This window comes from Salmo salar, chromosome 17, assembly GCF_965601325.2.
Source record: "Salmo salar chromosome 17, fSalSal1, whole genome shotgun sequence".
NCBI classification, from domain to species: Eukaryota; Metazoa; Chordata; class Actinopteri; order Salmoniformes; family Salmonidae; genus Salmo; species Salmo salar.
This window is the reverse complement of record NC_138307.1, coordinates 82,628,000-82,641,981: the sequence shown is the minus strand read 5'-3', so window position 1 is coordinate 82,641,981 and position 13,982 is coordinate 82,628,000. Positions and strand designations below refer to the sequence as shown.

At 45.9% G+C, this 13,982-nt stretch overlaps 1 protein-coding gene and 1 long non-coding RNA gene across 3 annotated transcripts in view; both read right to left on the bottom strand.

Moving 5' to 3' along the window:
• Positions 1–2,765: 2,765 nt before the first annotated feature.
• LOC106598353 (cullin-associated NEDD8-dissociated protein 1) overlaps positions 2,766–13,982 on the bottom strand; it is a 68,566-nt gene continuing 57,349 nt past the window's right edge. For both annotated transcript variants that reach the window (XM_082964255.1, XM_082964254.1), the window contains exons 18-23: positions 13,702–13,877; positions 13,328–13,423; positions 11,263–11,432; positions 10,641–10,805; positions 7,355–7,462; positions 2,766–4,078 (exon numbers count right to left, since the gene is read on the bottom strand). In XM_082964255.1, coding sequence (XP_082820381.1) covers positions 3,854–4,078; positions 7,355–7,462; positions 10,641–10,805; positions 11,263–11,432; positions 13,328–13,423; positions 13,702–13,877 — 940 coding nt within the window. In that variant the 3' untranslated portion in view covers positions 2,766–3,853. The remainder of the gene's footprint in view (positions 4,079–7,354; positions 7,463–10,640; positions 10,806–11,262; positions 11,433–13,327; positions 13,424–13,701; positions 13,878–13,982) is intronic.
• Positions 7,469–9,659, bottom strand: LOC145861437 (uncharacterized). Its single transcript, XR_014381243.1, has 3 exons — positions 8,336–9,659; positions 8,000–8,237; positions 7,469–7,895 (listed from the first exon to the last, which is right to left on the bottom strand). It is a non-coding gene; the product is annotated as an uncharacterized LOC145861437 (long non-coding RNA).

The following is a 13,982-nucleotide window of genomic DNA, read 5'->3' as shown; positions in this document are numbered from 1 at the left end:
ATAACCTGAAAGGCCGCTCAGCAAGGAAGAAGCCACTGCTCCAAAACTGCCATAAAAAAGCCAGACTACGGTTTGCAACTGCACATGGGGACAAAGATTGTACTTTTTGGAGAAATGTCCTCTGGTCTGATGAAACAAAAATGGAACCGTTTGGCCATAATGACCATCGTTATGTTTGGAAGAAAAAGGGGGAGGCTAGCAAGCCGAAGAACACCATCCCAACCGTGAAACACGGGGGTGGCAGCATCATATTGTGGGGGTGCTTTGCTGCAGGAGGTACTGGTGCACTTCACAAAATAGATGGCATCATGAGAAGGAAAATTATGTGGATATATTGAAGCAACATCTCAAGACATCAGTCAAGAATTTAAAGCTTGGTCGCAAATGGACAATGACCCCAAGCATACTTCCAAAGTTGTGGAAAAATGGCTTTACGGACAGAAAAATCAAGGTATTGGAGTGGCCATCACTCAATCCTATAGAAAATTTGTGGGCAGAACTGAAAAAGTGTATGCGAGCAATGAGGCCTACAAACCTGACTCCATTACACCAGCTCTGTCAGGAGGAATGGGCCAAAATTCACCCAACTTATTGTAGGAAGCTTGTGGAAGGCTACCCAAAACATTTGACCCAACTTAAACAATTTAAAGGCAATGCTACCAAATACTAATTGAGTGTATGTAAACTTCTGACCCACTGGGAATGTGATGAAAGAAATAAAAGCTGAAAGAAATAATTCTCTATTATTCTGACATTTCACATTCTTAAAATGAAGTGTTGATCCTAACTGACCTGAAACAGGGAATATTTACTAGGATTAAATGTCAGGAATTGTGAAAAACTGAGTTTAAATGTATTTGGCTAAGGTGTATGTAAACTTCCCACTTCAACTGTATCTATACATATAAACCTATAGCTTTATATATCTATACATATAAACCTATAGTTATATATCTATACATATAAACCTGTAGTCAGTGTATAAGCTATACTCCTGCACATGAAGCTCAAGTCAACAGCAGCTACGTCCAAATCCATACTGTTAAGGTTCCATTTCTCAGTTCCTTCAGGAAGGACTGCCTCTCAGTGGGGGACATCAGACTGATGGAAGGACTGCCTCTCAGTGGGGGACATCAGACTGACGGAAGGACTGCCTCTCAGTGGGGGACATCAGACTGACGGAAGGACTGCCTCTCAGTGGGGGACATCAGACTGACGGAAGGACTGCCTCTCAGTGGGGGACATCAGACTGACGGAAGGACTGCCTCTCAGTGGGGGACATCAGACTGATGGAAGGACTGCCTCTCAGTGGGGGACATCAGACTGACGGAAGGACTGCCTCTCAGTGGGGGACATCAGACTGACGGAAGGACTGCCTCTCAGTGGGGGACATCAGACTGACGGAAGGACTGCCTCTCAGTGGGGGACATCAGACTGACGGAAGGACTGCCTCTCAGTGGGGGACATCAGACTGACGGAAGGACTGCCTCTCAGTGGGGGACATCAGACTGACGGAAGGACTGCCTCTCAGTGGGGGACATCAGACTGACGGAAGGACTGCCTCTCAGTGGGGGACATCAGACTGACGGAAGGACTGCCTCTCAGTGGGGGACATCAGACTGACGGAAGGACTGCCTCTCAGTGGGGGACATCAGACTGACGGAAGGACTGCCTCTCAGTGGGGGACATCAGACTGACGGAAGGACTGCCTCTCAGTGGGGGACATCAGACTGACGGAAGGACTGCCTCTCAGTGGGGGACATCAGACTGACGGAAGGACTGCCTCTCAGTGGGGGACATCAGACTGACGGAAGGACTGCCTCTCAGTGGGGGACATCAGACTGACGGAAGGACTGCCTCTCAGTGGGGGACATCAGACTGACGGAAGGACTGCCTCTCAGTGGGGGACATCAGACTGACGGAAGGACTGCCTCTCAGTGGGGGACATCAGACTGACGGAAGGACTGCCTCTCAGTGGGGGACATCAGACTGACGGAAGGACTGCCTCTCAGTGGGGGACATCAGACTGACGGAAGGACTGCCTCTCAGTGGGGGACATCAGACTGACGGAAGGACTGCCTCTCAGTGGGGGACATCAGACTGACGGAAGGACTGCCTCTCAGTGGGGGACATCAGACTGACGGAAGGACTGCCTCTCAGTGGGGGACATCAGACTGACGGAAGGACTGCCTCTCAGTGGGGGACATCAGACTGACGGAAGGACTGCCTCTCAGTGGGGGACATCAGACTGACGGAAGGACTGCCTCTCAGTGGGGGACATCAGACTGACGGAAGGACTGCCTCTCAGTGGGGGACATCAGACTGACGGAAGGACTGCCTCTCAGTGGGGGACATCAGACTGACGGAAGGACTGCCTCTCAGTGGGGGACATCAGACTGACGGAAGGACTGCCTCTCAGTGGGGGACATCAGACTGATGGTCATTTTGTTGAAACAGATAAGAGAGCGTCCTGAAAAAGGTTAACGTTTCTTCCCACTCAAAAGCAATGCACTATATAGGGAATAGGAAGCCATTTGTGACCCAGCCTGACAGGATAAGGAAGGGAGCAGTAACATCAGGTCCAGGTTATTGGCTGTTTTAACTTTGTGTTTACTCATAACCTCTCTACATCAGCTGAGGGTAGAGACTATACCAAGGAATACATAACGAGGCCTGTCAGTAAGCATTTCACTGTCTACATCGTTGTATTAGGGACATGTGACCAATACAATTTGATGATCCTGGATCTGAGGCTAAAAAAAAAATCAGTTCACTCTTTTATTCACAAAATGTACTTCTGTCCATATACAGATGCCTGTTCCTAATGCTGGGCTTTCACCAAGGTACGTGCTGCCTTGTAGAAGACACGTTCCTTCCCTTATTGGGTTGTTTTGAACATGCTAATGGAGTCAAAGGTCAAATACCGTCTGCACACTACCACTAGTCGATGCAAGAGACATGTACAAATTAAAATTAGGGCAAAAATATTGTAAATATTTATCCACTTATTCAACAGAACACCCTGTCCTGAACATGTCTCTCACACCTCTTTAATAGAAGATTTATGAACAGTCTTAAACATCACCTCTTCTGATTGCGTGAATCCCTTCCCCCAAACCTTTGTCCTAACCAACAGCCGACAAGACAAACAAAAAAACGATAATAACAGAGATGGACATTCAATTCTTACAAAAACCAAAAATAAACCCTCCCCCATTCAATTCAACCCAATCTGATAAGAAACATGGTAACAAAAACTCAAAGTGATGGTCCAGAAACCATAAAACTCAATATGCTATCATTTTATTGGTTTAACCCCTGTAGATCCCATGTTAGTCAAGTCCCCTGTCTTGTATGTTAGGAGCAGTGTGTATGTATATATATATATATCCCATCGTTCGTAGAGTTAAGCTGTAGGCAGTCAGTCCGTTTCCATTTAAGTCAGTTCATATGTCATCATCTCAGCAAAAACAGTCACTCTGAAGCAGCATCCAAAATCTGCATGGAGGTACCTGTCGAATTCAGGAATTATTAGAAAACCCAACCAAAAAAAAGGAACGATGGAACAAACCAAAAACGGATTTATTTTGTGTTTTCTTTAGAAAAAATGAAATGAGAAATGTGATGAGCTTAAAAGCGAACCTTCCTTTTACTTGTATTTTTTTACATTTAACATTTTTTTGTTGTTTTAAAGTTCAATTATTTTTCTTTTCTCCTATAACTGTTGCTGATTCAGTGCAATGCATCATGGAACAATTGATAAAAGGGTCCCCCCAGGTATTTTTTGTTGTTGCGGCATCATGTTGTTTTGGGAATGAAAGGAAGAAGAGGGGAATTGTGGGAGAGTCATAGTTTAGCTGGTGTCCATGGACTCCATGTTAGCGGAGGACGAGTCCCTCTGGATGCTTTCAAAGATGGCAGCCAGCTCGGGGTTGGAGGAGATCTGGGACTGGAACTCACTCATCAGGGGACTCTTCTCTGCCTCGGGGATGGTGAGGAGGGCGACCACCGCCCGCATGGCTGAACGCTTCAACTCATCCTGCTTCTCAAACTCCTGCTTCACTGAGTTGGCCTTCACCTGGGGGGAGCGAGAGAGAAAGTAGGGTTGACATACTGTATGTGGTTGATGGAGAGAGATGGGACTCTTATCACGCCACCCAGTGAAAACAATAGGAGGCTATTGACAGTCAGAGGTACATTTCCATGGCAAATTAACTTCAGACAAAATTAAATATTGATAAAGCCATCTGCATGGGATGTCTGGAAACAGTATATTGACCTATTCTGTCTGGTCTCTGTGAATGGTCCTATACCAGGGACAGCGTTGTGTCTGGTCTCTGTGAATGGTACTATACCAGGGACAGTGTGAATGGTACTATACCAGGGACAGTGTGAATGGTACTATACCAGGGACAGTGTGAATGGTACTATACCAGGGACAGTGTGAATGGTCCTATACCAGGGACAGCGTTGTGTCTGGTCTCTGTGAATGGTACTATACCAGGGACAGCGTTGTGTCTGGTCTCTGTGAATGGTACTATACCAGGGACAGCGTTGTGTCTGGTCTCTGTGAATGGTCCTATACCAGGGACAGCGTTGTGTCTGGTCTCTGTGAATGGTACTATACCAGGGACAGTGTGAATGGTACTATACCAGGGACAGCGTTGTGTCTGGTCTCTGTGAATGGTACTATACCAGGGACAGCGTTGTGTCTGGTCTCTGTGAATGGTCCTATACCAGGGACAGCGTTGTGTCTGGTCTCTGAATGGTACTATACCAGGGACAGCGTTGTGTCTGGTCTCTGTGAATGGTACTATAGCAGGGACAGTGTGAATGGTACTATAGCAGGGACAGTGTGAATGGTACTATAGCAGGGACAGTGTGAATGGTCACAGTGTGAATGGTCCTATACCAGGGACAGTGTGAATGGTCCTATACCAGGGACAGTGTGAATGGTCCTATACCAGGGACAGTGTGAATGGTCCTATACCAGGGACAGTGTGAATGGTCCTATACCAGGGACAGTGTGAATGGTCCTATACCAGGGACAGTGTGAATGGTCCTATACCAGGGACAGTGTGAATGGTCCTATACCAGGGACAGTGTGAATGGTCCTATACCAGGGACAGTGTGAATGGTCCTATACCAGGGACAGTGTGAATGGTCCTATACCAGGGACAGTGTGAATGGTCCTATACCAGGGACAGTGTGAATGGTCCTATACCAGGGACAGTGTGAATGGTCCTATACCAGGGACAGTGTGAATGGTCCTATACCAGGGACAGTGTGAATGGTCCTATACCAGGGACAGTGTGAATGGTCCTATACCAGGGACAGTGTGAATGGTCCTATACCAGGGACAGTGTGAATGGTCCTATACCAGGGACAGTGTGAATGGTCCTATACCAGGGACAGTGTGAATGGTCCTATACCAGGGACAGTGTGAATGGTCCTATACCAGGGACAGTGTGAATGGTCCTATACCAGGGACAGTGTGAATGGTCCTATACCAGGGACAGTGTGAATGGTCCTATACCAGGGACAGTGTGAATGGTCCTATACCAGGGACAGTGTGAATGGTCCTATACCAGGGACAGTGTGAATGGTCCTATACCAGGGACAGTGTGAATGGTCCTATACCAGGGACAGTGTGAATGGTACTATACCAGGGACAGTGTGAATGGTACTATACCAGGGACAGTGTGAATGGTACTATACCAGGGACAGTGTGAATGGTACTATACCAGGGACAGTGTGAATGGTACTATACCAGGGACAGTGTGAATGGTACTATACCAGGGACAGTGTGAATGGTACTATACCAGGGACAGTGTGAATGGTACTATACCAGGGACAGTGTGAATGGTACTATACCAGGGACAGTGTGAATGGTACTATACCAGGGACAGTGTGAATGGTACTATACCAGGGACAGTGTGAATGGTACTATACCAGGGACAGTGTGAATGGTACTATACCAGGGACAGTGTGAATGGTACTATACCAGGGACAGTGTGAATGGTACTATACCAGGGACAGTGTGAATGGTACTATACCAGGGACAGTGTGAATGGTACTATACCAGGGACAGTGTGAATGGTACTATACCAGGGACAGTGTGAATGGTACTATACCAGGGACAGTGTGAATGGTACTATACCAGGGACAGTGTGAATGGTACTATACCAGGGACAGTGTGAATGGTACTATACCAGGGACAGTGTGAATGGTACTATACCAGGGACAGTGTGAATGGTACTATAGCAGGGACAGTGTGAATGGTACTATACCAGGGACAGTGTGAATGGTACTATACCAGGGACAGTGTGAATGGTACTATACCAGGGACAGTGTGAATGGTACTATAGCAGGGACAGTGTGAATGGTACTATACCAGGGACAGTGTGAATGGTACTATACCAGGGACAGTGTGAATGGTACTATACCAGGGACAGTGTGAATGGTACTATACCAGGGACAGTGTGAATGGTACTATAGCAGGGACAGTGTGAATGGTACTATACCAGGGACAGTGTGAATGGTACTATACCAGGGACAGTGTGAATGGTACTATACCAGGGACAGTGTGAATGGTACTATACCAGGGACAGTGTGAATGGTACTATACCAGGGACAGTGTGAATGGTCCTATACCAGGGACAGTGTGAATGGTACTATACCAGGGACAGTGTGAATGGTACTATACCAGGGACAGTGTGAATGGTACTATACCAGGGACAGTGTGAATGGTACTATACCAGGGACAGTGTGAATGGTACTATACCAGGGACAGTGTGAATGGTACTATACCAGGGACAGTGTGAATGGTACTATACCAGGGACAGTGTGAATGGTACTATACCAGGGACAGTGTGAATGGTACTATACCAGGGACAGTGTGAATGGTCCTATACCAGGGACAGTGTGAATGGTACTATACCAGGGACAGTGTGAATGGTACTATACCAGGGACAGTGTGAATGGTACTATACCAGGGACAGTGTGAATGGTACTATACCAGGGACAGTGTGAATGGTACTATACCAGGGACAGTGTGAATGGTACTATACCAGGGACAGTGTGAATGGTACTATACCAGGGACAGTGTGAATGGTACTATACCAGGGACAGTGTGAATGGTCCTATACCAGGGACAGTGTGAATGGTACTATACCAGGGACAGTGTGAATGGTACTATACCAGGGACAGTGTGAATGGTACTATACCAGGGACAGTGTGAATGGTACTATACCAGGGACAGTGTGAATGGTCCTATACCAGGGACAGTGTGAATGGTACTATACCAGGGACAGTGTGAATGGTACTATACCAGGGACAGTGTGTCTGGTCTCACCTTGGTGGTGCAGGTGGCACGTAGCGGCTCAACCAGCCTGTCCAGCCTCTGTAGCACAGCACTGGGACACAGAGTGGAGAGTCTAGCCAGCATCAGGAACGTCAGCATCTGATCAGATAAACAACATCCCCATTATCCTCCAGCTCCAGAAACCAACACTCCTCCTCAATACAGGCCCTATGATGCATTATGCAGTCTGGCCTTTAAATCATACAGACTACCTCTCTTTCTCCTGTTGTCTGATCTTCATACAGACTACCTCTCTCTCTCCTGTTGTCTGATCTTCATACAGACTACCTCTCTCTCTCTCCTGTTGTCTGATCTTCATACAGACTACCTCTCTCTCTCTCTGTTGTCTGATCTTCATACAGACTACCTCTCTCTCTCTCTCCTGTTGTCTGATCTTCATACAGACTACCTGTCTCTCTCTTCCTGTTGTCTGATCTTCATACAGACTACCTCTCTCTCTCTCTCCTGTTGTCTGATCTTCATACAGACTACCTCTCTCTCTCTCCTGTTGTCTGATCTTCATACAGACTACCTCTCTTTCTCCTGTTGTCTGATCTTCATACAGACTACCTCTCTCTCTCCTGTTGTCTGATCTTCATACAGACTACCTCTCTCTCTCTCCTTCATACAGACTACCTCTCTCTCTCTCCTGTTGTCTGATCTTCATACAGACTACCTGTCTCTCTCTCTCCTGTTGTCTGATCTTCATACAGACTACCTCTCTCTCTCTCCTGTTGTCTGATCTTCATACAGACTACCTCTCTCTCTCTCCTGTTGTCTGATCTTCATACAGACTACCTCTCTCTCTCCTGTTGTCTGATCTTCATACAGACTACCTCTCTCTCTCCTGTTGTCTGATCTTCATACAGACTACCTCTCTCTCTCTCTCTCTCTCTCCTGTTGTCTGATCTTCATACAGACTACCTCTCTCTCTCTCTCTCTCTCCTGTTGTCTGATCTTCATACAGACTACCTCTCTCTCTCTCCTGTTGTCTGATCTTCATACAGACTACCTCTCTCTCTCTCTCTCTCCTGTTGTCTGATCTTCATACAGACTACCTCTCTCTCTCTCTCTCTCTCTCCTGTTGTCTGATCTTCATACAGACTACCTCTCTCTCTCTCTCCTGTTGTCTGATCTTCATACAGACTACCTGTCTCTCTCTCTCCTGTTGTCTGATCTTCATACAGACTACCTCTCTCTCTCTCCTGTTGTCTGATCTTCATACAGACTACCTCTCTCTCTCCTGTTGTCTGATCTTCATACAGACTACCTCTCTCTCTCCTGTTGTCTGATCTTCATACAGACTACCTGTCTCTCTCTCTCTCCTGTTGTCTGATCTTCATACAGACTACCTCTCTCTCTCTCCTGTTGTCTGATCTTCATACAGACTACCTCTCTCTCTCTCTCCTGTTGTCTGATCTTCATACAGACTACCTCTCTCTCTCCTGTTGTCTGATCTTCATACAGACTACCTCTCTCTCTCTCTCCTGTTGTCTGATCTTCATACAGACTACCTGTCTCTCTCTCTCCTGTTGTCTGATCTTCATACAGACTACCTGTCTCTCTCTCTCCTGTTGTCTGATCTTCATACAGACTACCTGTCTCTCTCCTGTTGTCTGATCTTCATACAGACTACCTCTCTCTCTCTCCTGTTGTCTGATCTTCATACAGACTACCTCTCTCTTTCTCCTGTTGTCTGATCTTCATACAGACTACCTCTCTCTCTCCTGTTGTCTGATCTTCATACAGACTACCTCTCTCTCTCCTGTTGTCTGATCTTCATACAGACTACCTCTCTCTCTCTCTCTCCTGTTGTCTGATCTTCATACAGACTACCTCTCTCTCTCTCTCTCTCTCCTGTTGTCTGATCTTCATACAGACTACCTCTCTCTCTCTCTCTCCTGTTGTCTGATCTTCATACAGACTACCTCTCTCTCTCTCTCTCCTGTTGTCTGATCTTCATACAGACTACCTCTCTCTCTCCTGTTGTCTGATCTTCATACAGACTACCTCTCTCTCTCTCCTGTTGTCTGATCTTCATACAGACTACCTCTCTCTCTCTCCTGTTGTCTGATCTTCATACAGACTACCTCTCTCTCTCTCTCTCTCCTGTTGTCTGATCTTCATACAGACTACCTCTCTCTCTCTCTCCTGTTGTCTGATCTTCATACAGACTACCTCTCTCTCTCTCCTGTTGTCTGATCTTCATACAGACTACCTGTCTCTCTCTCTCCTGTTGTCTGATCTTCATACAGACTACCTCTCTCTCTCTCCTGTTGTCTGATCTTCATACAGACTACCTTCTCTCTCTCCTGTTGTCTGATCTTCATACAGACTACCTCTCTCTCTCCTGTTGTCTGATCTTCATACAGACTACCTGTCTTCCTGTTGTCTGATCTTCATACAGACTACCTCTCTCTCTCCTGTTGTCTGATCTTCATACAGACTACCTGTCTCTCTCTCCTGTTGTCTGATCTTCATACAGACTACCTGTCTCTCTCTCCTGTTGTCTGATCTTCATACAGACTACCTTCTCTCTCTCCTGTTGTCTGATCTTCATACAGACTACCTCTCTCTCTCTCCTTCATACAGACTACCTCTCTCTCTCTCTCTCTCTCTGTTGTCTGATCTTCATACAGACTACCTCTCTCTCTCTCTCCTGTTGTCTGATCTTCATACAGACTACCTCTCTCTCTCTCTCTCCTGTTGTCTGATCTTCATACAGACTACCTCTCTCTCTCCTGTTGTCTGATCTTCATACAGACTACCTCTCTCTCTCTCCTGTTGTCTGATCTTCATACAGACTACCTCTCTCTCTCTCCTGTTGTCTGATCTTCATACAGACTACCTCTCTCTCTCTCTCTCTCCTGTTGTCTGATCTTCATACAGACTACCTCTCTCTCTCTCTCCTGTTGTCTGATCTTCATACAGACTACCTCTCTCTCTCTCTCCCTGTTGTCTGATCTTCATACAGACTACCTCTCTCTCTCTCTCCTGTTGTCTGATCTTCATACAGACTACCTCTCTCTCTCTCTCCTGTTGTCTGATCTTCATACAGACTACCTCTCTCTCTCTCCTGTTGTCTGATCTTCATACAGACTACCTCTCTCTCTCTCCTGTTGTCTGATCTTCATACAGACTACCTCTCTCTCTCTCCTGTTGTCTGATCTTCATACAGACTACCTTTCTCTCTCTCCAGGCAGGCTATTGTTCATATTCATGAGTAGGTCAACAATGGTCCTGTAACGGAGTCCTGTCAGGAAGTTGTTCAGAATACCTTGATGTCATAATGATCCTTGAGTCCGTCTTCTACGTGGTTGAGGAACTCAAAGATGTCTAGTCTGTCTAGACAGCTGTCCAGGAGTGTGTACATGCACTCAAACGCTGCCTTCCTGATGTCCAGACCATCATCCACTGTGTGTTTAAAGGGACCCATCTCAACCTGGGGGGAGAAGACAAAAACCCTGACGTCATTTAGACGACCCTCTTATCTAAAGTAACTCAACTAAAAATGGAGGTAGAACGACTACAGAGGACAACAATTGCAAGTAAATCCTTTGTCAATAAAACTTAAAACCTTAAAAAAAACAAGAAAGGAAGATGTGAGTGAATGAAGAATGAAAGGAGGATAACAGACAAAGGTAGGAAGGGAGGAAGGAAGGAAGGAAGGAAGGAAGGAAGGAAGGAAGGAAGGAAGGAAGGAAGGAAGGAAGGAAGGAAGGAAGGAAGGAAGGAAGGAAGGAAGGAAGGAAGGAAGGAAGGAAAAAGGAGGTGAAGCACCAATGAATGACATGTCAAACTAGGGATAACAGAAAACAAGGGAAGAGTAGATGAAGAATGACAGAACGTGTGAACACAAGCAGAAAAGGAGAGGGAAATCAGCTTGGTTTATCCTGTACCTCTCTGATGAGTTCCTTGCGGACTTTGGTCTCGTTGTAGAGGTGTGGCAGGACCGTATCCAGTAAGTCTCTGATGAGAGAGGGCTTATTATGGGCTGCTGAGTTGAAGGTTACCAGGGCAACCCGCCGCACGTTCAGGTCCGGGTCCTCCAACGTCTTCAAGAAGTCACCTGGAATACAGAACAACAGTCAGTCATCATGAACCTTTCACATATACAATTAACATCAATATATGACAAGTCAAATGAAAAGCTCCTCTAGTCAATAGACATATACACATCTCTAGTCTATATTTCCTCAGTCTGTCTCAGTAAAAACAGTCTCAGTCTCCAGTACAGTGAATAATGAAAGTATTCAGACCCCTTCCCCTTTTCCACATTTTGTTACGTTACAGCGTTATTCTAAAATGGATGAAATAAATGTTTTCTCTTATCAATCTATACACAATACCCCATAATGACAAAGCGAAAACAGGTTTACAAATTTTAGCTAATTTATTACAAATAAAAAACAGAAATACCTTATTTACATAAGTATTGAGACCCTTTACTATAAGACTCAAAATTGCGCTCAGGTGCATCCTGTTTCCATTGATCATCCTTGAGATGTTTCTACAACTTGATTGGAGTTCACCTGTGGTCAATTCAATTGATTGGACAGGCACACGCCTGTCTTTATAAGGTCCAACATTTGATAGAGCAAAAACCAAGCCATGAGGTCGATGGAATTGTCCGTAGAGCTCTGAGACAGGAGTGTCGAGGCACAGATCTGGGAAAGGGTACGATTTCTGCAGCATTCTCCATCATTCTTAAATGGAAGAAGTTTGGAACCACCAAGACTCTTCCTAGAGCTGGCCGCCCGGACAAACTGAACAATCAGGGGGAGAAGGGCCCTGGTCAGGGAGGTGATCAAGAACCCGATGATCACTCTGACAGAACTCCAGAGTTCCTCTGTGGAGATGGGAGAGCCTTCCAGAAGGACAACAATCTCTGCAGCGCTCCACCAATCAGGCCTTTATGGTAGAGTGGCCAGATGGAAACCACTCCTTAGTAAAAAGGCACATGACAGGCTGGTTGGAGTTTGCCAAAAGGCCCCTAAAGGTCTCTCAGACCATGAGAAACAAGATTCTCTGGTCTGATTAAACCAAGATTGAACTCTTTGGCCTGAATGTCAAGCGTCACATCTGGAGGAAACCTGGCACTATCCCTAGGGTGAAGCATGGTGTTGGCAGCATCATGCTGTGGGGATGGTTTTCAGCAGCAGGGCCTGGGAGACTAGTCAGGATCGAGGCAAAGATGAGCGGAGCAAAGTAAAGAGATCCTTGATGAAAACCTGCTTCAGAGTACTTAGGACCTCAGACTGGGGCGAAGGTTCACCTTCCAACAGGACAATGACCCTAACCACACAGCCAAGACAACGCAGGAGTGGCTTCAGGACAAGTGTCTGAATGTCCTTGATTGGCCCAGCCAGAGCCCGGACTTGAACCCGATCGAAACATCTCTGGAGACCTGAAAATAGCTGTGCAGCGACGCTCCCCATCCAACCTGACAGAGCTTGAGAGGATCTGCAGAGAAGAATGGGAGAAACTCCCCAAATACAGGTGTGCCAAGCTTGTAGCGTCATACCCAAGAAGACTCGAGGCTATAATTGCTGCCAAAGGTTCTTCAACAAAGTACTGAGTGAAGGGTCTGAATACTTATGTAAATGTAATATTGCCGGTTTTTATTTTGTATACATTTGTAAAAATGCCTAAAAACCTGTTTTTGCTTTGTCATTATGCGGTATTGTGTGTAGATTGATGAGGGGGGAAAAACTACAATTTAATCAATTTTAGAATAAGTCTGTAACGTAACAAAATGTGGAAAAAGTCAAGGGGTCTGAAAACTTTCTGAATGCGCTGTATTTATGCTGTAATAGTCTGTGCTGGGGGCAAGGGTCAGTTTGTCATTAGAAACCATACCAGTCTGCCTGATATAAATACCGATAGATACCATAGCATTAGTCACAAAGAGGATAGGTTAGCAGTAGATAGCTATGGATAGATGAAATAGTATAGATAAAACACCTATGCAGTTTTTCAGGAGAGGGTCTATTGTCTGTGGGTGGTCTGAGATGGTGAACTTCACTGCTGTCACCACTGAGCTTCTGGCGTAAGATGATCCTGGAGACAGAAAACATTCATATTTCACATCACATACCTGCAATAGCAGAGTAAATTAATACCCAGGTCATATTTCACATCACATTCCTGCAATAGCAGAGTAAATTAATACCCAGGTCATATTTCACATCACATACCTGCAATAGCAGAGTAAATTAATACCCAGGTCATATTTCTTTACATGAATGATTCATATCATGCACAATGAACCAACTGTATTTATTTTATTTAAATCAAGTCTTGCCAATCAAAACCTGCAGGGTGTTCCTGTTCCCCACCTGAGAGCAGGTATCCTTTAAGCCTGGGCAGCAGGGTTTCTGGGTCTATGAGGGTGAGTTTCCCCAGACATTCTGCTACCACGTTCCTGGTGCCCTCCTCTGCACACTCACAGTGCTTCAACAGCAGGGTCCATACGCCCTCTACGTAAGGTTTCAGACCCGTCACAGACGCCGAGCTGGAGAGAACAGAACAGATACTATTTGGTTACAAGGTGAAAACAGCAACCCGCAATTAGCCAGTTCAGTCACCCGACCCGGGACTTGAACCAGCAACCTTTCGG